The sequence below is a fragment of the Mesoplodon bidens genome, assembly GCF_964165515.1.
Source record: "Mesoplodon bidens genome assembly, chromosome: 1".
Taxonomy (NCBI): Eukaryota; Metazoa; Chordata; class Mammalia; order Artiodactyla; family Ziphiidae; genus Mesoplodon; species Mesoplodon bidens.
Window position 1 is genome coordinate 110,915,068 of NC_138176.1, and position 23,708 is coordinate 110,938,775.

Below are 23,708 nucleotides of genomic sequence, written 5' to 3' on the forward strand. Positions count from 1 at the left end.
CACCTTTGATTCAAGTTTGCAGTTTACTCCTTCCTGATTATTTTTCAAATCCCTCTTACTTTATTGCATTTATTTTCTTGTAAGCGAGACCAAATGCTTTGCTGAATAAGGTAAAAATTTTTAAAAAATCAAAATGAAAGGCAATCTTGGGTAAATCACTTGACTTTAGCCTCAGTTTACTGAGCTGTAAAATGGGAATCCTGGCACCCACCTAGGAAGGATACTGTTAGGATTCAGTGAGATCTATGAGAAGTGCAGAGGACAGTGTCTGGCACGTGGCAGCTGTTAATCAGTACTAGTAACTTTTTACTTTAAATCAGGTTGGGATTCTGCAAGAAGGCTCAGTAGTACTCAGTACAGATTAAGGTCCTAAATTACCAGGAATAAATTCTCATACACTCAGACTGTTGACATATCAGAACCCCAAAGTCTACATTCACCTGACAACACTGTTCCTTGTGTGGACTCTTTTAAACATTTATTAAAAAAGCAAAATGTACGTTCATCTCAAATAGAACAGTTAAAAATGGTAAAGCAATACAAACAACTTGTTACTAGCAGCATCCAGTTGTTAGAAGGAAGGTCCTGCCCCGCTCCTCACTCTGCTTGGGCAAGCTCAGCCTTTTCTGAGCCCGCTGCTACCTACACCGCCCTCCAAAATAGTGCAGGTGAAACCAAAGTTTATAAAATTAACAATTTAAGGTTAAATAAGCTTAAATAAGGGTGTTAAATACAAGACACTTCATCAAAGCTTCTGTACAAAGATAAAACAAATTTGGCATTGTACAAGTGATTCTGCTGGCTCATGGCACACGGGGAGCTCTCGTAAGTAAGCAGGTTGACTCTTTTTTTTTTTTTTCAACAGAGCATTAACTATACAAAAGTGAACTAAGAGTTGAAGTAACTACTCAGTGAGCCATTTACAAGGCATATGTATCTTTTCTTTTTCTTTTTTAAATCAGAACACTGTTAATATTCAGGCACCGTTTGCTCCTGCAAATAAATAAGTCTCTAAAGGAACTGCATTTGAACTCGTGTTAGACACATCAGTGCTTTTTCTGTCCCCCTCCCGACACGGCTTTTCCAACTATTTCCCCTGCCTCTTTCTTATTGCTATGATAATGTGGCTGTAGAAATAAAAACTACTGTACATCCAAAAAAATAGAGCACCTTTAACATTAAAGTATATGTCTGATTATTTGTTCTCATGTTTATTTTACAATTCTAAAGCCCAAGCTATGGTCAATTGTTTTAGTATCTCTACCAAGTCACCTGATATATAGGACATAAGACCCAACCCTTGTCCTTCAGGAGGGAAGCCCACGCAGAGCTCCGTTTCAGCAGAGCCTCAGAGGGCCACACTGACACCAGAGTTTACATTCATCTCGACACCAGCATTACATTCATCTTCACGAGCATTGCTCTCCGCGGTCACACGGCGGCTCCCTGTGCTGCTGGGGGCGTGGTGCTAGACAGAGTGGGACAGCAAGCACAGCTACGGTGGGCTGGAAGCACAGCGAGAAACCACATGTTGGCGACTGTGAAGGGACCGCGGGCTTCCCCGGGGCCCCTGGCTGGGCGGCGCTCAGGTTACGGCTTTTTGTCGATGGTGTTGAAGAACCACTCCGTGAACTTGCGCAGCTGGGCTGCGGCCGTCTGCGACTCTTCCTGAAGACGCAGGTTGTCCTGCCTCAGATGTTGCACCTCGGCCTGCAGCACAGCCTTGTCCTGCTTCTCCTGTGGGAAGCGGGTGGAAACAGATGGTCATGCATCTGCCGGACATGCTCTCTCCTCCCAGCTGCAGCCCGAACGCTTCTACCCTTTTTTTTTTTTTTTTTTTTTTTTACTGATTTACTTATTTATTTCTTGAGGGGAGAGGGAATCTGATTGCCCGCTCTGGTTTCTGCCAAAAACAGGGGGGTGGGGACAAGTAACTTGGAATATTCTTTCCTTTCATCCCACTTTGCTCCCAAAAGGAAGCGAGACAGCTGTTATACGGGAAGGTGATTAACCACAGTCTATACTATCGTCTATCTGAAAAAGGGGGCCTGGGAAAAGGTATAGCCTTGGACAGGAAGGCAGAGCTTCCCGGGTGCACCTCCTTACTGGACAAGTCGGAATCAGCATAGCTGCAGATCTTGGGCTTGTTTATCATGAGCTCATCTCATCTTAAAGCTTTCCTGGGACAGTGTATTTCCCTAATGACCTTCAAAGTGTGCCACTAAAAACTATGTACAAATTATCAAGATTTTTCAGGGACTTCCCTGGTGGCACAGTGATTAAGAATCCACCTGCCAACGCAGGGGACATGGGTTCGAGCCCTGGTCTGGGAAGATCCCACATGCCGCAGAGCAACTAAGCCCGTGCACCACAACTATTGAGCCTGCGCCCTAGAGCCCACGAGCCACAACTACTGAGCCTGCACGCCACAACTACTGAAGCCCGCACGCCTAGAGCCCGTGCTCCGCAACAAAGAGTGGCCCCCGCTCGCCGCAATTAGAAAAAGCCCGCACTCAGCAATGGAGACCCAACACAGCCGAAAATAAATAAACAAATAGTATTAAGAAAAAAAAAAGATTTTTCATAAGAATCAGACCTGGAGTTTCCAATAGACAGTAATGCAAAACGTACAACACAAGTTTGAGCTCCCAGACGCTGAAAGGGATGTCTTGCCCCAGAGAGAGAGAGGGGGGGGTCATTGTCACAGTGGCGGTGGGAGATGACTTGATTGCTAACTCCGCAGATGCACCTGCAGGCCCGTGCCCATGGCCGTGCGGGTGAGCTGGGGGCTAAGACTCTTCAGGAGACTGGCCCCCTTGGCGTGTCTGGCCCTGCCCTTGAGCTTTGCTCCTATTTCCTGTCCCTTCTCACCTCTCGACCAAAGACACTGGTCCCAAGTGGAGGCTGGTGTTAGAACTCATTGCTGACTCAGCCCACTTCCCTCAGTCACTACAAGAGGTTCAAGCTCCTGGCCGTCCCAGGCCCCAGGGCTCTCATTCCCAACATGGCTCAGACATCCCCAGGGCCCTGTTGCGGCTCAGCTGCCCACCTCTCCTGACCCCTTGACCCTTTAACTCCACCCATGGAATGCGTCCTCTGTCACCGAAACCTGCTAAACTCTCAAGCTTTTCCCTGGATATTCCCTTTATCTTCAGATATAAATGAGTCCTGACTCTCTCCTTGGGACGAGGTCTTGTTCTGAAGAGCACAGGGCCTGGAGGCTGCCAGGCCAACACCTCGCCTCAGCTGCCCGGTGCAGGTAACTGCTCTCCCCTAAAATCCCAGCTCCCGTGAGAAGCCTGACATGGGCTGTAAGACCTGCCACTCCTGCTCTTTGCCATGATCGACTATATCTCCACTCCCTCCCATCATGGAAGATTCTAGAACGTGGTTCACCTTTCTTCTTTCTTCCTCCATCCCTCATGTTTATTGATGATCTTAAGACACCGTATATGTTCCACCTGATTCAGTCTCTTTGTGACCTCGAAGACTGCCCTCCTCACCCCCCGTCCTGTGGCCATTTCCTGTACCTTGAAGCTATTACTGATAACCGCACATCTTCCTAAATGCTTCAAGCTCCCACTGCCTGACCACCACCTCTTGTCTTTCTAAAATAATTTCTCCAGTATCCACCCCTCCAAAAATGATCTAATCTACCAATCTTACCTTATTGTCAGCGTCCACTGACACGTCCTGTGGTGACATTATTCCTCCTCACCCAGCTTAGACTCTGAGTCCCTCAGTTTAATCACTTCCTATATACACTGAATGGTCCTTGTCTATCGCTCCTGGTCTTAATTTCTTGTCTGAAATCTAATATTGGTTAAGTCCAACTCTCTAACTTTTCTACACCTACATCTGGAGACAGGGTGACCAGCTGGCCCAGCTGGTCTGGGACATTCTTAGTTCCAGCTTTGAAAGTTCTGTGTCCTGGGAAACCCTCCATGCCAGGCAAGCTGGGACAGCTGGTCAACCACACTGGAGGAAAATACCTAACTTATGCGGCAGTCTTACCAAATACATCTGGTCCAATTATCCTCCACTCTACACCTTACCCTCCATCCTTAAATCTCTCACCCTCCTTCCCATCACTCACTCTCAGCTCTGGAATAAAGAAACAACCAGAGGGGAACTTTGTCAACCTGCCTCTGTTTGGACTACAGCCATACCTTGCTTTGCAGATACCAGTGTTTTACAAATTGAAGGTTTGTGGCAACCCTGCATCGAGTAAGTCCATCGGTGCCATTTTGCCAACTGCATTGCTCACTTCATGTTTCTGTGTCACGTTTGGTAATTCTCCCAATATCCCAGACTTTTTCATTATTATTACATTTGTTATGGTGATCTGTGATCTTCAGCATGCTGTGATTGTTTTGGCATTTTTTAGCATAAAAAGTATTTTTTAACTAAGGTATGTACATTGTTTTTATAGACATAATGTTATTGCACACGTAACAGACTACAGTATACCATAAACATAATTTTTATATGCACTGAGAAACCAAAATACTCATGTGATCCAATTTACTGTGATATTCACTTTATTGCAGGGGTCTGGAACCAAACCTGCAATATCTCCGAGGTAGGCCTGTACTCGTGTATGAATGCATGTGTGCACGCATGCACACGGACATGCACACACAGACACGCACACACACTCTGCTCTGGTAACTGTGTGTGGATGGTCCCTACTCCCATCCAGGCCAGCTCCCTCCTTGTCAGGCTCAGGACATTATTTCTCTCCCAAATGGATCATCTCCATCAGCGTTCATGCCAGCTGTCACTTCTCCCTTCTTCCACCAACAAAACCCTCCCCATGGCCCCTCCCCGCCTCACCATCACCCTCCAGCTTCAGCACTCCATTCCATTTCCCTGGATAGCAAAGCGGCTACTGATAGCATGGTGCTGATGATCCAACAAAAGCTCAGCAAATGTCTGTGGAATGAATGACTTTACATCTTTTGAGGACCAAGCTCGCACAGGTTGATGGGTAGAGCAGAGGCTGACTCAGTAGGAGGAAGCAGCTTGGGGAGACCAGGCTTCGTGATAGCAACTAACTCTTCTTAGGCCAGCTCATAAATGTTGGTGCAACTGATAACTCACTGAACTGAAAAACGCTAGCCTGCTGCATTTCTGCCTCATTCTGAAGACTGGCCATCCAGGGCTCATCCTCATTCAGTCACATCTACAGGACCTTGTGTCCCCTACAATGAAATACAGTAGCTGTGGGCAAGAAGATGGAATCAGACCTCAGGAGTCTCCGTTTCCATTTACTGTTGGGTTTTGATTAGGGCAGTTATCTTTCTTGAGTGTCTTTTTTTTTTTATTCCTAATAGTTAAAAAAGGTTGATTGTGTAAGAGAAAGAGTTCTGAGCATGGGCTTGCAATCGATTGCTTTACCTTCCGAAGGTCGGTCTGCAGCTGCCGAAGAATCAGCTCCAGCTGGTTGACTTTCCCGGTCAGTGTGGATGGAGATCGCCCTCTAGCAAGGAAGGAAAGACTTAGAAAGACTCAAGCGCACTGAAGTCAAGACACCGCAGTCAAGAGTTTTCGTTGGTAAAGTTTTCATGTGAAACATTGTCTTGTGGGCTTCCCTGGTGGCGCAGTGGTTGAGAGTCTGCCTGCCGATGCAGGGGACATGGGTTCATGCCCCGGTCCGGGAATATCCCACATGCCGCAGAGCGGCTGGGCCCGTGAGCCATGGCCGCTGAGCCTGTGCGTCCAGAGCCTGTGCTCCGCAACGGAAGAGGCCACAACAGTGAGAGGCCCGCGTACCGCAAAAAAAAAAAAAAAAAAAAAATTCTATTGTGTGCTTAGAGCCCAGCAAAGAAATAAATAAGATTATGTCAGATGTCACAAGTGAACACATTGCTGCTTTGGTGGAAAAATCCCTCCTGGGTCGCTTTTGATTTAAAAGGGGATTCAGAATCTCTACAGGCATACACGTTGGTAAGAAAGCAAAAGATAGGTGATCTAAATGCAGTTACCAGCTGAGATTAGGTAGACCTGAACGAAGTCCTGAGAACCAAATATAGACTCAGTTTCCCCAAATCTGCCTTTCTCTGTTAAGGAAGTATCAAGAGGCTCATCACCAAAATGAACATGCAAGTTGTTGATAACTTGAGTTGACAGAAAAGTTGGAATTAGGCGTGGGTGACACTGAGAAAGAACATACACTCTGTGGATGATGAGCACGCCGAGAACATAGGAACAGACGGCTCACTCTCGGCACCCCTCAGTGGGAGCTGTGGGGCTGGCTGGAGGACCAGGGCTGGTGGGCGGGAGGGTGCCCTCGGCAGACGGAGGACGGTCGGCGAGGTCTCCCCCTCTGATGCCGCTGCAGTGATCAGGCGGCAGATGCTGACCAGGCATCACACCCTCCCACCCAGGCCAAGAGCCTCACCACCAAGGGCACGGACTACATGTCTTGGCAGGACCCTCCCGCGGAGCACAGCTCCATCCACCCGGCAGCGCAGAAGCCGATTCAGGCCCGCTCGGTCCCTTCTCTGGGTCTTGAAGGACTGGGGAAGGCAGGTGAAAATGGTTTCCTGGCTGGCCGGGGCTGAGCTGAATCCCTGTTAACAACTGGGGCCTGGGACACGGGAGGGAGGCGGTCCACAGGAGTCACATACCCAGTGGCGTCCATGAAATCTTTGCCGCTGCCAGGATCGACACATAAAGGCAGCTCCTGGGCCCCTTCCAGGTCCTGCTCGGGGTGCATATCTGTCAGGGTACAGAAGGACGCCACTCTCTGGTCTGGGGATGGGAGACACACACAGAAAGAAGCATTAGTAATAGACGCAAGGCACCATTTCTTCGTGGAAATGAATAGTTGCTCAATAAAATCTTCCCCTCCCCCCAGTCAGTTACTGCGCTGTGTGAAACAAAACAAAGAAGAACAAACTCAGGCAAGCTGCTGACAATCGGAAAACATTCACAGACTGGCCATCCTTCCGGGCTGCGTGGCACACTCACATCACAGCCGGGGGAACAAGGCGCAGACACTGGATTTGCTAGAGCCGATCTTTCTTCTGTCCACATCCCAAGCAATGCCCAAGCTGCTGGCTGGGCGTGAAAGAACGGCGTTGGGGGATGACATGACTGATTCACAGAACCAAGGAGAGGGACCTCTCCTCAAGCTCTCCCCAAACCCGGAGAGCTTCCTTGAGACACAATGGCCTGGACACGTCACCCTGTGCGTCCCCGACCCTCCATGCTTCCATAACCATGCAGACGTGCAGACAATGAAACAGAAAGAAAAGGTTATGGAGGATGGAGACCCCACGAACGGCCCCAGACAATCACCTAGATAGGACGTGTGGTGACAGAGTAGCTCAAGGTCTTCATCTGAGTCAAGACCTGAAATAAGATTTAGAATTTTCTTTTGAACAGTGATATCTCTCCTCGCTTGAGAGCCTCTGGGGGCCCACATCAGGCTCAGGTGATGGGGTCCTATGAAATACAGCTGTGTGTGTGTGTGAGGGGCACGTGTGTACACGTGTGTGCCAGTGTGCACATCTGCATGTGTGTAAGTGTGTGTACATGTCTGCCTGTGTGCATGTGTTGTGCTAAGCCAGGAACTGCCCCGAGAGACAGTATAATGCATCGCCAAAGAGTGTGGAGAGATTGTACGTTTCACGTGTCATGGTCCTGGCCGGACACACGGCTGTCGTGACACAACAGTGGTAAGTGGCATGCCACACACGTGCCAATCCAGCTGCAGGAAGGCGTGACCATTTTGGGTTTGCTTCAATGACCAGCTCCCTGAAGGTAAAGACAGCGGTGGTGAGAGAGATTAGCTGCATATTCTCACTAAAACCCTTAGAGGAAGATCTGTAGTGTTTACAGCAGTGACAGCAATGATCAGCTCGACTACCCCTCCTTAGCACGGGGCCATTTCTGTCTGGCACCAGTGACTTCACATCCAATGTGTCAAGAGCTAGGCAGGAAAGGGAATGTGATATTCTTCGGAATGGGAACCCGACTGGCCCAGCTCTGGGTGCTGAACTCTGACACAAGAACGCTGGCCCAGAAATGCTGAATGGCATGCAGAGAAATCCTGCTTTTAAGCAAAAGGTACAGGGGAGAACCAGGGACACATCTTATCATCCACCCTCCCACCCCCTGGCACCTGAGCACATCCACACTTGGGAACCGAGGGATACGGCAGGTGCGTTAGTGCTGCAGTGGCTTTTTCACGTGATTTGATGAATGGCTGAGAAATCGCACCGGGGTCCGTGTCAGGGGCGCTCTGTTCTTAATTTATCCCCCTCTGTCTCCCGCTGGCTGCTGGACGCCTCTCCTAATGAAGCTACCTGCTCGTCTGGATTCTGGAGGGTCACGCACATCCCGTTCATCAGAGAGGATGGCAGAGGGGCCGGGGGCCCTGGAAGGAACCGGGCCTCAGGGATGGGGGCACCCACAGAGTCCGGGCCCTTCCAGAGCTGTGCTGAGTACCCTGCCTGATCGATTGTACGTACAGCAGGCTCCCCAACCATGTGTCCCTTTCCTCCGTCGTGACACCTCAACACCCGTGACAGGTACGCAGGTGTCCTCAACCGACATTCCTGTAAAGCTTTAAGGGGCCCTTCCCCACGCTTCGCACCTTCTACAGGATGAGAGACCTTCTGTAACTATACATTCCTGAGAGACAACCAAGCTCCCAGCTTGGTACAGACTAGTAGGGGTTTTGCATCTGATGAAATAATTTGTAATTTAATTAAGATGAACAGCATACCTTGGGCACTGCCTGCTTTTACACCTGATGGGAAGTGACCGGCAGAGGTGGGCAGGAAGGGCGGGGCACACAGGCGGGGGGTGAGCGGCCCTGGGGAGAGGTAGGGGATCTGGTCTACCGGAGTGTCCAGGATACCCTCTGTTCTGTGATGGCCCCAAAGCAGGGAATGCTTCCCAGTTAAAAAAAACAACAGCAGAGGCATTTTTTATTCCACAGTGAATTTAACTACGGACCAAAAGGAGTGAAAGAAAAGAACTTATTCTTCTCACTTTTTAAAAGAGTCTCATTGACTCATCCACATTTTATGCAACCCGGTAATAATTTGGTTAGTTTGTATCTTTCTTAATATACTTGGTTCTGATGGTCAAGTCTAAATATCTCAATGAAAACATCTTAGTTTGCTTCATCTATTTTTACCTTAATTGATAAAGTACCCACATATTTGAAGAAACAGAACTTGCTACTGGCAGCCATTCAAACATTCTTTGGGGAGAAACAAGGTCCTACCGGTCAGGAGGCAAGAAGCCAGAAATAGTTTTGCCAACAATGTAATTTCACAAAGAGGATTTCACTTTGAATCTGAAAAGCCTGGGAGGTTGAAATGCAACCAGAATGCTACTTGATTAAGTACAGACACTAAACCCCTTTGTAAAATAGCTAATCTTAGTGACAAGTTTCCAGTGGGAGCTTTATTCCTCCACAGCTTATTTCTGTAATGATAAATATTCAGTAACCAAAGTAATTACTGACATTGAACCAAAAGGCACAGAGAAAACTGTAAGAAAAGGGAGGCTCGGAGTATGAACTTCATGTAAATGGTGAGCACAGCAAAGATCCAATCACCCACACTGTTTGGTTTTTTCCTTTCTGTTCTTTCCTGTGCAAGCAAATCTGGCTAAGAGGGGACATGAGGGCATGGATTACACATGAAACAATCCTTCCCTTGAAATAGCCTTCAAAAAACCTGATTTCAATGTCAGTTTCTTTTTTAAATTTTATTTTATTTATTAGTATAGTTGATTTACAATGTTGTGTACCAAAGTGATTCAGTTTATATATATATATATATATATATATATATATATATTCTTTTCCATTATGGTTGATTACAGGATGTTGAATATAGTTCCCTGTGCTACACAGCAGGACCTTGTTGTTTATTGTCGGTTTCTTATTTTAGTGCATTTAGCACTAAACAAGAGGATGAACAGTCAGCAGACTATTTCATATCAATCTACAGCTGACATGGCACAACAGTGGCCTGGAAATAATCCCTTTGACTCCAGGCAAGCTGCGTGGAGCACTGTCAGAGACCCATAAGTCCAGGCCTGAATCGGGAGGGACGGGTGCTCTGATCAACGAGCCATGTCTGCCGAGGGTGTGGAACAGGAGAATGTATGCCAGATGTATGCCATACAAGACACGCAGGTGTGAGGCTAAATTCAACTAAACCCATTTCCACAAATGAGGCTGTTCTAATATGTCTTTGCTACAACTACAAATTACAGAAAAGCTGGGGCTCTCTAGCTACAGGTAGAAAATCACAGGTTCTGTTTCTGACAACTGTGCTTATCCAACTGTAGCTTATTTAAGTGACCGCCAGGAAAAAAAAAATTTAAACATAAAGTACCTTGGTTTAGCCTTTTGCAGCCTACTGATGAACGACGCAAGGTAATGGTCTAGAATCTGAGTAATGAACCAAGAAAAGCTCTGGATTTATTCTTTAAGATACAACTATTGTTGTTTGGTCCGAAACAATTTTCTTACTTTTGAGAGAATTTAAGTCAATTTACTATAGTAAATTAACTGTGCATTTTTCATCTAAGTAGCTGTCATTTTTCTTTTCTTTTCTGTTTTTTTAAACCTTAGGAGTCTTACCGTATGTCCCATTCTATTTATGCTTATATCCACGCAGTGATTAAATAACAGTAACTAACAACTTCATCAAACTTAAGCTGAAGCTTTAGAACCGAAAAAGTTCTCATCATAAACATGTATGCTTATTGCGCTCTGTTTAAGAAACCAAGGGCATAGGGAACCTAATAAAAGTGTAAACTTCCATTTTTTCAGAAAATACACTTATGTGGAATATTTCATTCCCATGGCAGTGCCTGACAAATGAGTTAATTCTGCACGTGTCACGAGCACACATATCCACTTGCAGCAGTTACCACCAGCGGGAAAGAGCTGAAATCCCGAGGGGAGGAAAGGCCTGTGGGGACGCATGCGGGACACTGACACGCAGAGAGTCTCCAATCACCAGTTTATAATGTTGCCTTTGACACCTGTTTCCACTTAAGACAACATCATGCACTCAACAAATGCCTGAGAACACACCAACAGGCAACCTCTGATATTTTGATAAGAGAAGTACTTTAAATCCTAGAACTTTTAAAGACACTCCACTCTTCCCTTCCCCGGCTTCACTGTCCGACCCACAGCTAGCTTTGCTATTTGGGTTTGTTCACTTGACCATATTGGGGGGATGGGACCTCTCTCTGTTATTCAGTCCCTCTATACTTCACATTATTTTATGTCGTAAGGGAAGTGACAAATGATGGTCTCAGTGTCTAACACTGATGACAGGTGTTGGGTAGGAGTTCTGATGGGCCGAAGGTCACATCTCACCCTTCCCCCCTAAACATAATGACTGCCCAGGTGACAACAAGCCAGAACTGGGGCTCGGCCCGTTTCCAAACCTGTCGCAGGAGAGGGGAGTGAGGGGCATGGACTGTGGTGGGAAACACACTTGGCACTTGACTCACCGTCTCTCTCCCAAGCTTATGAAGGAGTTCTCAAGGTTTAGACACTGGTTTGTGGAGTGGAGCTGCAATACCTATCTCTTCACTTATTACTTAAGTTTTAACGATGCTGCACAGCATTTCTCTGTTGGAAGCTTTTCTATTCTTTTAAATAACTGCCAGCAAGCAAATTCTCAGGAATGAGATTGCTGGTCAAAGGGTGGGTACATTTTCTGGCTCTAGTTATGTACTGTCATACTGCTTGAACGCAAAGATGGATCCTTTTATAATCTTCAGCATGATACCAGCTGTGAGCATTCTTCATGGCTCTCCAGACCTGCTGCCTCGCGTTTCATACTCAAGAGGTGTGAGCTGGTACCTCATTACTGGTTACGTTTACACGTGCGGTTGAACACTTTTCAAGTCCTTATCTATTGTGTGATCCTTCTTTTGGACTGTGCGACACACGACTTGACCGTTCGCTTATCGGGCATTTGGCATTTTGGGGGGGTCCTGTTCCTCCATTCACTGGAGATACCCCGGTTTTATCCATCACATTTATTACAGATCTTTCCCATGTTCCCCTACTTCCCCTTTTATTTTAATTGTTCTCATCCAGGTTCATTAAAGATCTAAATATTTAAATACTTTTATCTGGTCATATGACATTTTGTATGTTCTCTCATTACTCCATAATTATGGCACTGGCATGCTTCCAAAACATTAATCTTTCTGTCTTTACTTTTTCTAGAATTGACTTTTCTAATACCTAAATCCAAATGGAGTACATAAATTCCACTCTCATTTAACTCTTAAATATACGCAGATTTCAGCCTAGGCTCTTTTTTTTCCCTTCAAAAGGACTCATTTCTATCTTTTGAATCGTTATTATGCTGCTTTATGGCTATTGATTTATAATAAACTTTTTTGTTGACCATTGTTCATCTGTTTTCCACATGGATGCAAATATCCTTTAGATATTTGAACTGAAATGGTATGAAGTCTGTGAATTAACTCAGGAAGGACTCTCCTCTTTCCCATGTGCTTTCTATCCATTCCTATCCTTTCATATATTACGACTTTTCAGGTATCAAAGTGTCCAGTGCTTTTCTCTTATTATAATTCTAATGATGGCTAACTCCCAAGGAATTTATAATTTGATCTTGCTGATGTACCTAAGGTGTTCTTTATGACTGCTAAGGGGAAGGCTGTCTGCAAAGACGGCTGTGTGCTCATGCCACCCCTCATACCAGAAGGAAGAGCCTACTTCCATCCCGGGATTTGGGCTGGCCTTGGGACTTTCTCTGCCCAATAGAACGTGGTGAATATAATGTTCTGGGTCTTGAAACACCGTGTATCTTCTGCTTATGGTCTCCTGATTCCTTAAGCCACATGTGAAGAAGTATAATTACCCACTGGAGACAAGGGTCCAGCTAGACCCCAGCGGTTCCAGGTACAGACACATGAGTGGAGTCCCTTAAGGCTCCAGACCCAGTTGAGCTCCAGCTGAATATACCCAAATGTGTGACCTCAGCTGAAACCATAGGAAGCAGAGGAATCACTCAGCTGAGCCTAGCCAACCCATGGACTCATCAGACATAACAAACCATTGCTGTCTTCAGCCATAAATTTTGGGGTGGTTTGTTATACAGAAATAGATAACTGAACAAATGAACGATGCTTTGAAATGAGGCTTATAAAAATATGAAATATATTTTAAAATGTCTTACCTACTCTATTTTGTAATCTCTAATAATTTCTTTTTGATTTTTAAAATATTTCCTAGATATAGGATCATATCTATAAATATTTCTTTACTTCCAAAATGTATTCCCTTTTTCTTTTCACTGCTTGTTTAAAATGTCAAGGATTCCAATATGAAATCAGAGGACACGGTCTCAAAGGATCCCTTGTTTAGTTTCTGTACTTAAGAGATCTACTTAAAACATTAAAAACATTTTTTTCCATTAAGTAGTATGTAACTATTTGGTATAGTATTGTGTAACTATACTCAATATCTTGTAATAATCTATAAGGGAAAGGAACCTGAAAAAGAATCTATCTATCTATCTATCTCTATACACACACAACTGAATCACTTTGCTGTATACCTGAAACTAACACAACATTGTAAATCAATTATCAATTATACTTCAATTTTAAAAAAAAAGTATCATGCAACTATTTGGAATAAAGTAGATATTCTTTGTTAAGCTTTGAAGGTATCTCTCACATCTTAATTTTTATTAGAAATAGGTCTTAATTCTATTATATATATATACCCTTTTAGGGAAATCGATATGACAACCTTTAATGACTTCATCTACTATAACGTATTCTAATTAAGTGATATCACTTATAAGTGGTATCTCAATCAAATAGGCAGATACATTCCATTTTTTTAAAGCCTGTTTTCAAATGTGCTAACTACACATGTCAAAGTATGGGCACAGCCTTCTTCCAGAGGGGCCTGAGCTCAATAAGGCATCTTGAGCTGCCTTTATTAGTTTGTAATGATTTAACAGGCACATGGGGATTTTCTGGACTATCTTTTCTGCATGATGTTGAGTCTAGCTCAGAAATGGCTTTGAGAATTGGTACAAAAAGATCATGTCACAGGCAGGGCAACTGGGTCATCTAGGTGAAGACCTTTCTCTTTAAAGTGCTAAGGGGATGCCTAAGTTCAAAGAGCAGCACTATTCACAATAGCCAAGATGGAAGCAACCTAAATGTCCACCGACAGATGAATGGATAAAGAAGATAAGGTAGATATATACAATGGAATATTACTCAGCCATAAAAAAGAATGAAATAATGCCATTTGCAGCAACATGGATGCAACTAGAGATTACCATACTAAGTGAAGTAAGACAGAGAAGGACAAATAGTGTATCATATCACTTATATGTTGAATCTAAAATAGGACACAAATGAACATATCTATGGAACAGAAACAGACATAGAGAACAGACTTGTGGTTGCCAAAGGGGAGGCGGGAGAGGGGATGGATTGGGAGTTTGGGATTAGCAGATGCTAACTATGATATATAGGATGGATAAACAACAAGGTCCTAATGTACAGCACAGAGAACTATATTTAATATTCTGTGATAAACCATAATGGAGAATATGGAAGAATGTGTATATATGTATAAGTGAATCACTTTGCTGTACAGCAGAAATTAACACAACATTCTAAATCAACTATACTTCAATAAAATAAATTTTTTTAAAAAGTGCTAAGGGGATGGATCACGCCTGGTCACCATCATACCAACTTGCATCACAGCGGAGCTGACACCGATACAAAAGAATCTGATAAGCCAAAGGTCTGGAGTTGCAAATTCTTGAATTTTCCTGAGCTGACTAATGTCTCAAGGTGGCATGCTACCCTACGGAGTAGCACCGAAAACAACTGAAATTTTTAAACACGACTTCAACTCTTTCCACATTTTCTATAAAATGCTGATTGGAAAGTTCAGAAAGGTCAGGTAACCCAAGTCCTCTCCCCCTGCAAATAAAATCCCACATTCTTTCGGTTGAACTTAGGTACCCCTGCCCCTGAGGCACTGGCTAGCTGGGATGTCTGTGTTTTTTCCTCCTTTGTCTGACGATGCCAACTCCCAGCTAGCCTCTAACTCCAGCTCAGAAATACCCTGAAGGACGGAACTGCAGAACTGGAGGGCAGGGCTGGGAGAAGCCTTCCAGGTTCTCTGGAAAGGAATTCATTTCATAGACAAGCAGGCTGAAGCCCAACACAAGCATGTACCTTAGAGGACTGGTGTCCAACATTCAGCGTCGGCACAAGGCGTGTAGCTAAGTGACTTTTCCAAAGGCCAGTAGCCCAGCCGTAGGGCTGCGAACACAACCATAGCCCCCCTGGATGGACAACTCAGTCACTGCTGTCTGCACCATTTTGCTTGCTTGCCCGCCCACCTGCAGCCCAGCTCCCTGAAAAACTCCACTTCATGGCAGCGATTTTATTTGGAAGGGGTGGAAGGGAGTCAAGCAAAGACACAAATGAGGGTGGAGACAAAGTGCTAGGTGTTGTTTTAAATCAGAAAAATGAACACAAAATGCAGAAGGACCTCAGAGGTTACAAATGATGCTGTGAGCTGAGATAGCTCAAGGGTGCACAGGGCCCTGTGTGTTTTGGACCTACTGGCTCCTCTGTACAAGATCTCCTCATTCGGTTATCTTGCTCTGCGCTTGATCAATAAAGATAAGATAAATTGAAGAAGCAGGCTTCCCTTGAGAAACTCATCGTCTAATAGGGAGAGACAGAGAGGTGAATAATGCAGAATTCAGTGTGGTAAGCACTACGCTAACATTTATGCAGCGGGGGAACGGAGAAGACAGAATGGAAGTTCTTACACTCTCCTCGGGCAGTGAGACAACAGTGTGCATGGAACAGGCCAGAGAAAATGCTGCTCCGTCTTGCCTGGGCTGCTCTGGACAGAGGTGAGACTGTGTTCGTGCCCTCTAGGGCTCGGTCACGCCGGGCCAGCGTTCGGAGGGCTGTTATAATGCACTCTAACCATCTTCTGGTTGAGAGAAATGAAGGCTGCGTTACCAAGCAGACGGGGGCATTCTCGAGTTTCCACACGGGACTAGTACTGTAAAGCAGCAAACCCAGAACAGTTGTACTCTGTCTAATAAGGGAGCAGAAACAGCCCATGCCTTTTGCAGGAGTTTCTTCCCAACAGTTTCCCCACCCCCCGTCTACCAGAGCTAAACGTCCCTGTACTGAATTAACGTGTCCCTGAATTAGCTGGAGAGGAGCTTTCGACTCACCCCTCCCCCAGACTCTCCCCCAAATGGTGCTTAGGACCAGAGGCACTGATCCCAACTGATGAGGGAAGCTGCCTAGCAGGGCAGCTCGTTAGACAGGCGGTCAGGGCAGCTGACCTCCACACCCTGCAGCAGCCTGACTGCAAAGTGCACCTGCCCCTCCTGGGAAAGGAATTTGAATCCCTTTCCTGAAGCCTGCACATCACAGGTGACGGGAACCGATGACCAGAGCAGGTGAGTCAAAGGAGAGGGAAAGAAAAGGGCCACTCAGGTGGCCATGGCCATCCCTGGGGGTCGGCGGTGAAGACGCAGACACAGAGGGGAGTCTCAGACAGGTCACCCAGGTGCAGAGGCTGTGGTCATGGAGAGAATGTAGCAGCAAATGGCAGAAAGTCTGAATCCGGGTCGCCGGGGTCCCTGGACCCATGTGTAAGGTGCAGAGGGTGCCTGGGAGGCAAGCATCTCCCTTGTCTGTGGCCCCCTTTATCTGCAGGCTGGGGAAAAGGTGCAGCTTCCCCTCCTAAATTCACAGAAACATTCTCCAGAGATGGTGGAGGGCAGTGTGACAGCCAGAGGGCCCCAGAGATCAGCCAGCCCAGCACCATCCTGACCACATGGTTAGAGGAGGAAGCCGGGGCCCATGCAGGGTGACCCGCTGGGTCAAGGAGGCCACACCAGAGTCTGCAGGGACCCCAAGCCACCAGACGCCCAGGCCTGTGCTTGTCCGGGCGGCTTGGACCTCTGAAGGGCCTTCTCCTCCTGTCTCACCTCATCACGCTGGGAGGAGAGACAGAGTCTGTGTCCTAGATCCCCACCTCTACATTCCAGGTAAGAAAACACAGGTGTCAGAGGACAAGTGACGCCCGCCAGGTCACAGCTGGCGCCTGACCTGGAAGCAGGTTTGAGGCCCTTTGCCCAGTGCTATTTCCCAGTGTGCCTGGTTCTCCCTAAGGAAAGGCCCTCAGTCTCAGCCCAAGCCATCCCCTGGTTTTCCTCTTGGAAGATGCTCAGAGCAACCAGACGTTAACCCGCACGATCCCTGTGTTGCTGCCCCGGCCCCAGAGGCTGCGAGTCTTTACCTTCAAACGCCCGGGCAGCATCCACGAGGTGGGACCAATCTAACCCTGTGTCCGTGTCCGGGAGGGGCATCAGGCCGGGATCTGCGCACTTGGACTTATCTGATAAGGACCCATCGGAGAACCAGAACTCATCTAGACAGAAACAAAACCAGAGTGTCAGTCAGATCACACAGCACGGGTACTGGCCGGGCCCTCAGAGGGGCCCAGGGAGCTTTTTGTAAACGATCTCCTGTCCCAGTAAAGAAACAGACATCCCACCGCAGTCACCCAAGAGACACAGCACTCGAGAGGAGGGGCTTTGTGAAAGAGCCGTGACCTCCAGGCTCACTGAGAGGTCGCCAGCAGGCAGGGGCCAGTGCAAGATCAGGACTGAGCCTTCACACGAATCAGAAAAGCAGAGGTGAGCTTCTCCCGGGTGGGCTTCTCCCGAGGACACCACCCCAGTCTGACCACCCTCAGGATCTCTTCCTGTTTCCCTTGGGGTGATGTCCCCCTGTGGGAAGAGTGTTGAAGCCTCTACTGTAAAAACGGTTGGGTGCAATCTCTTTTGTACATTTCGCTATGTACAAAAATGGTGGTTGGATTACTCTTTGGACTTAATGAGGCAGCTTGATCACTGGCTAAACCAAAACCCTCTCCCTAACTGGCACCGAATGTTTGCTAGTCTTGCTTTCTCTGTGCAAACAGACCCTTTACGTTTCTTCTCTTTAAACTCTCATCACAGGACTTGAAGCATTTACATCACTAGCCATACTGGTTGTTAGGAACTCATTATGCATCTGCGGACAAATTTCCCAAAGGCTGGACCTTCTCTAAGGTGCCTCTCCTGGCCCTGCCCAGAATGTGGTACGCAGCTGCTCGCGGACACATCTGACTAATTAGACCAATCAAAATAATAACCACCTGGCCGTCTGAGCCCGCAATTAAGGAAGGGACTTAATTAACCAAGTGCACCTGTAATTTTAGTGCCCACATCCTTTTGGGAAACTGAAATGCTCGCACCTGGACCAGGACAGCGGGTGCCTGTGGTCTGGCCTTGAAGGACCCTAATGCTCTGTTTCCCAGCACCTTCCACATGCAGCTCTTAGCCTACCTCTAACAGCTGCTGTAGCAAACGATGAAGCCACTCTGTTTTTAATGTTAACCCGCTTAAATGTGGAACCGTCACCCCCTCCATCTTGAAGGGAAACCAGTAACGGGGATTTTATCAACACCGTTCCCGCCACCCTCCCTCTTCAAGTGCTCCAGCGTGTTCCATGTGTGATGCTCTCTGTCCTTGTCTGCTTCTCTCCTGATGGACCCCTCTAAACCCAGGGAGGCACCGAAGGGCAGAGGCTGGGCTGACCCCGCCCAGGTCCCACCTTAACCCAGAATTTAAGGTTCAACCCCTCCCCACCAGAGAGAAAGGTCAGGAAGCCCAGGGACCCTCAATCACGTCCCCCGTCTCTCAAACACATCAGCTGCTTTGCTTAAAGCAGGTTTTCTGCACCAAGTGAAAAGAAACTATTTGACTAGGTGGGAATTACTTTTGCCACTGATTTCCCTGTGGCTGAGTTGGTCAGGAATAGGGGTGTGCGTGTCGCAGCTCTGGGAAGGGTGCCCCGGGCCGGCTGGAAGCCGGTGTGCATGGGGCACGCCCCTCACCCCCTGCCTCTCCTTCCCTCACTGGAGAGGAAAACATCAGGGAGTGAAAAATTATTCAGCTGAATGAACACTTTTACCGAAAGTACAGTCTCTTGGTCATGTATTGCTAAGAAATGTCAACCTGAGGATCTTCTTTGCCTTTATAAAGAAATAATCCTTCACCTGAGCTTCTAGCATTGTAGAGCCTAAAATCAAACCCGGTACACATTCTGTGTGCTGTCTGCTTTCTCCCCAGCACCAGCAGACAACGCCCTGACTGGCTCTAACAGGAGTCAAGGCAGACAGCAAAATAATAGAGGGCAAGAGGGGAAGAGGCAGTGAGAGAGGAGGGCTGGCCTACAGTCCCTTGTCCCCTCGTGTCCCTCCTGCGTTCGTGAGCTCAAAGAGCATCTTCCCCAAACACCCAACGGGGGACTGACAAAGGAGCCCTGACCATCTTGGGTTAAGGATTGGAGCTCTTGGGCTTCTCTGGTGGCGCAGTGGTTGAGAGTCCGCCTGCCGATGCAGGGGACACGGATTCGTGCCCCTGTCCGGGAAGATCCCACATGCCGCGGAGCGGCTGGGCCCGTGAGCCATGGCCGCTGAGCCTGCGCGTCCAGAGCCTGTGCTCCGCAGCGAGAGGGGCCACAACAGTGAGAGGCCCACGTACCGCAAAAAAAAAAAAAGAGAGAGATCGGAGCTCTCACTCTGTGTGGCACCAACCTGAAGTTTGGTGGCCGGGAAGCTCCTGCCCAGAGTGAGTGTGTGTGGAGTGAGTGGGCCTAGCGACCCACAGGGCAGGGGTGTGTCACAGTCAGAGGCAAACCCAGGGCATCCTTCTAACCTCCTCCAACTTCTATGGAGAACCAGGAAGCAAAAGGAGGGATATTTCTTCTTTACTGTAAACAGTCACTCCTCTCCCCCAGTTGTCAATGGGACTTTCGTGTTTACTTGACACTACAGAACTGGCAAAGATGCTTAGTAAATTGGAGAAGATTCCCTCCCTCAAGAGTTTATTTGGAGTACTATCCACCCAACCATCTACGGTGTGTTTGTTAAATGCCTACTGCGTGCCTAAAGATGGGGTGGAGCAGTGGGTAAGACAGACAAGGCCCACCCTCTCACAGAGCTTACGCGGCAAGTGACACGGAGAGAGAGAAGAAACAAGTGAACAAGATCATACAAGCAGTGGCATGCTGGAGGGAGGCCTGTCTGAGGAGGTGACAGTCACCAAGACACAGCCCAGCGGCAGCTGCCTGGGGAAGAGCAGTTCTGGGAGCAGAGCTCTGAGAAAGCACGGATTGAAATCCAAATGCGTTGTCGCTCAGTGAGCAGGACGATACCAGTGTCAAGGAGTGTCACCTTACATGAAGCAGGAGCCGCCTAAGTTCCTCTCTGTATTCTTTTTTGTTGTTGTTGTTGGCTGCACCGTGCAGCTTGCGGGATCTTAGTTCCCTGACCAGGGATGGAACCTGGGCCCTCGGCAGTGAGAGAGCAGAGTCCTAACCACCAGACCATCCGGGAATTCCCCTAAGTTCCTCTCTGAATTCTCAGGATGAAAAGCACCGTACACACTGCTATATTTAAAATAAATAATCAACAAGGACCTACTGTAAAAAAAAAAATTTAAAAATAAAATTTAAAAAAAAAAAGCACCTAAGGGCTTTCCTGGTGGCACAGTGGTTGAGAATCTGCCTGCCAATGCGGGGGACACGGGTTCGAGCCCTGGTCTGGGAGGATCATCCCACATGCCGCGGAGCAACTCGGCCCATGAGCAACAACTGCTGGGCCTGCGCTCCGCAACAAGAGAGGCCACGACAGTGAGAGGCCCGCGCCAAAAAAAAAAAAAAAAAGCACCTAAAATTTTTGCAATGCTTGGAAAATCATATAATCAGAAAAAAAATTCGCTTTTTTTTTTTCGGGTCCAAGACTCCAAACCACCAAACATTCTTTATAATACTTATAACTGACATTAGGCATCACCCAGGTGGCGTTTACTCTGCACCTGCTGCATTCTGGGTCCCACCAGGTACTGTGTCAGTACCTAGGGATGGGATAACCATAGGCGCAGGTTCTGCCCTTGAGGGGCCGCCAGGAGCAGACGAGTCCTGCTGGTGCTGCTCTGGGGTCTGGGAAAGTACGTACAGGAACCAGCCCCTGCGCTGGGCGTGACTACAGCAGCTGTAACTGGGTTGTTCCCTGAGCTTTCCAGATGGGGAAGAAAAGGCGCGACTTAGGTACCAAAGCCTGTTATTTCAAGGCCCGTTCTCTCAAGCCAGTGCTGCTCCAGAGCCCACGCTGCTCCTCTGGCCAATCCAGGAAAGAAAGCGACTCGTGGCTTCTGAAGGGCAGCTGATGTCCAGGCACCGCTGCTGGGGCCTCTGCTCTCTGGCCTGGACATCGATCTTGGGGCTTCCTGTTTGTTTATCCCGACCCTGAAATCGCGGGGACCAGCTTTATTGAGTCTGACTTTCTCGCTGTTATTATAAATGCAGAGGAGCCCTCCTGTTAGCATTTCCTGGTGGTCAGATAGCTGTGGTTTCACAATTAACTCTCCAGAAACCAATGGATGTTTATTACAGTGGAGACTGAGAACATCTGAAAAAAACAGAAAGAAGCGCCACATAGAGTCAGAGAATACTCTTCCTCTGATGGCCACGGATGCTGTCTGCGATGCCAGTGGAAGCAAGGGCATCTCTTCTGCTGGCCACACACCCCTAAGTCTGCACCTGGGGTCTGTGGCATCTTGAGTGGGTACTAAATTATAAGGAAAACACTAATTTCTTTTATTTCTGCTAAAACTCGCTTTGAAACTTCAAGGAGCATCCTTTGTGAGGGGCCTAGGTCACAACTATAGGATTTGGGAACATACAGAACCTAATACCTTGGTTTTTTTTTTTAATTAATTAATTTTATTTTATTATTTATTTTATTATTTATTTTTGGCTGCGTTGGGTCTTCGTTGCTGTGCGCAGGCTTCCTCTAGTTGCGGCGAGCGGGGGCTACTCTTCGTTGCGGTGCTCGGGCTTCTCATTGTGGTGGTTTCTCTTGTTGCGGAGCACGGGCTCTAGGAGCGTGGGCTTTAGTAGTTGTGGCACGCGGGCTCAGTAGTTGTGGCTCGCGGGCTTAGCTGTTCCATGGCTTGTGGGATCTTCCCGGATCAGGGCTCGAACCCGTGTCCCCTGCATTGGCAGGCGGATTCTTAACCACTGCGCCACCACCAGGGAAGTCCTAATACCCTGTTTTTATTTTTCAAAATTTAAGAACTCTTGTTCTAAAATTCTACCCACATAGGAAGATTTCTACCATTCCTTGGGGAGTTTCATAAAACTCCATTTTGTAAAAAATCAGTAATTCTCTTTAAACATGCTTTAAACCTGCCAATGCTTGGGACTGCACTGAACAAAGCCAGGTAGCCACATGGTCAAGGAGACGAGGATACTATGAGCGGTTTTCAATATCATTGGTTTTGGGGCCTGTGAACTGTGTGTCAAAATGGCCACTCCCTATTCTTTTTTTCTACCTGGGCCCCAAAAGAAATTTTACTCTGAAATCCACCAATGATGGAAACAAAGGCCCTAAATGCAATGCAGAAAGATCTCTGAATTTTTTCAATTGTTCGAGCTGGTCATATTTTTATACCTCCAAGTTGAAGACATAATGATACAGCACATTCAGGGATTCCCAAACCGCCTCCAGGAAATATATATGAATCATGACATGAGTCACATCCAAAATGTGTTTGTTAAGTGTCATCTGTCTTCCAAGGTTGGATTAAGATCCTGGTCTCAGGAGAAGACAGATTCTGAGATGGGCCTAAGTTTGAGACTTGGAAAAGCTAAAACTGTCTGAATGAGAAGCCTGTGACTGATAATTACATGGAGAAAAGGTGCGGCGATGAGGTCTCCTGAGGCTCACTGTGAAAAGATGGACTTGCCAACCCTCCCCTGTGCTGTCCTTGCTCCAGATCGGGAACAAGATCCAAATGAGTCTCTATGAGTGGAAGGTCAGATGCTTCCTGGGAAACTTTAGGAGAATACATGTACCTTCTGCATATTCTTGCTCAACCTCTGTAGCTAATGAACCATCCAGTGCTACACGCTCTGGCAGAACTAACCTAACTTCCACTGCAAGTTTTCTCGTGAAGCTAAGTCTCTGAGAAACTAAGAGAAGCACGTGGGCGACCCCAAATAGTCCTCATTCCTCGCTCACAGGCATCTGCTGGCCACAAGCTCCCACTTGTCAACTCTCTGGCTTGTTGCAGGGGCAGACTGTTGCAACTACTCTCAGAGCTAGATCTGCTCACAGGGGCTCTGCTGAGTGGCCAGAAATCACAGAAAGCAAAAGATGACTGAAATCTGCCTTGAGCAGATACAGGAATAATAACCACACAGGTGAGTGTGGGCATCAGGGGTCCCAGGGGCGAGCATCCTCCCAGGGACAACCAGATCCTTGCAGTTGAACCTCTTGGTGGGGGGGGGGAAGGAGGGAATCAGAAGTGTCTTGGGGGAGACACATTAATTCAAATTACTCCCAGATCCCTTATATATATATATATATATATATTTTTTTTTTTTTTTTTTTTTCCCGGTACGCGGGCCCCTCACTGTTGCGGCCTCTCCCATTGCGGAACACAAGCTCCGGCCTGGGATCCTCCTGGACCGGGGCACGAACCCATGTCACCTGCATCGGCAGGCGGACTCTCAACCACTGAGCCACCAGGGAAGCCCCTTTATTT

The 23,708-nt window shown here is 47.2% G+C and overlaps 1 protein-coding gene across 1 annotated transcript in view; it reads right to left on the reverse strand.

The window, feature by feature from the left end:
• Positions 1 to 466: 466 nt before the first annotated feature.
• The window catches only part of SIPA1L2 (signal induced proliferation associated 1 like 2), a 231,910-nt gene continuing 208,668 nt past the window's right edge, over positions 467 to 23,708 (reverse strand). The window contains exons 18-22 of the mRNA XM_081230788.1: positions 17,348 to 17,479; positions 7,306 to 7,359; positions 6,633 to 6,756; positions 5,401 to 5,482; positions 467 to 1,737 (exon numbers count right to left, since the gene is read on the reverse strand). Of these exons, the coding sequence (XP_081086914.1) occupies positions 1,591 to 1,737; positions 5,401 to 5,482; positions 6,633 to 6,756; positions 7,306 to 7,359; positions 17,348 to 17,479 (539 nt within the window). The 3' untranslated portion in view covers positions 467 to 1,590. The remainder of the gene's footprint in view (positions 1,738 to 5,400; positions 5,483 to 6,632; positions 6,757 to 7,305; positions 7,360 to 17,347; positions 17,480 to 23,708) is intronic.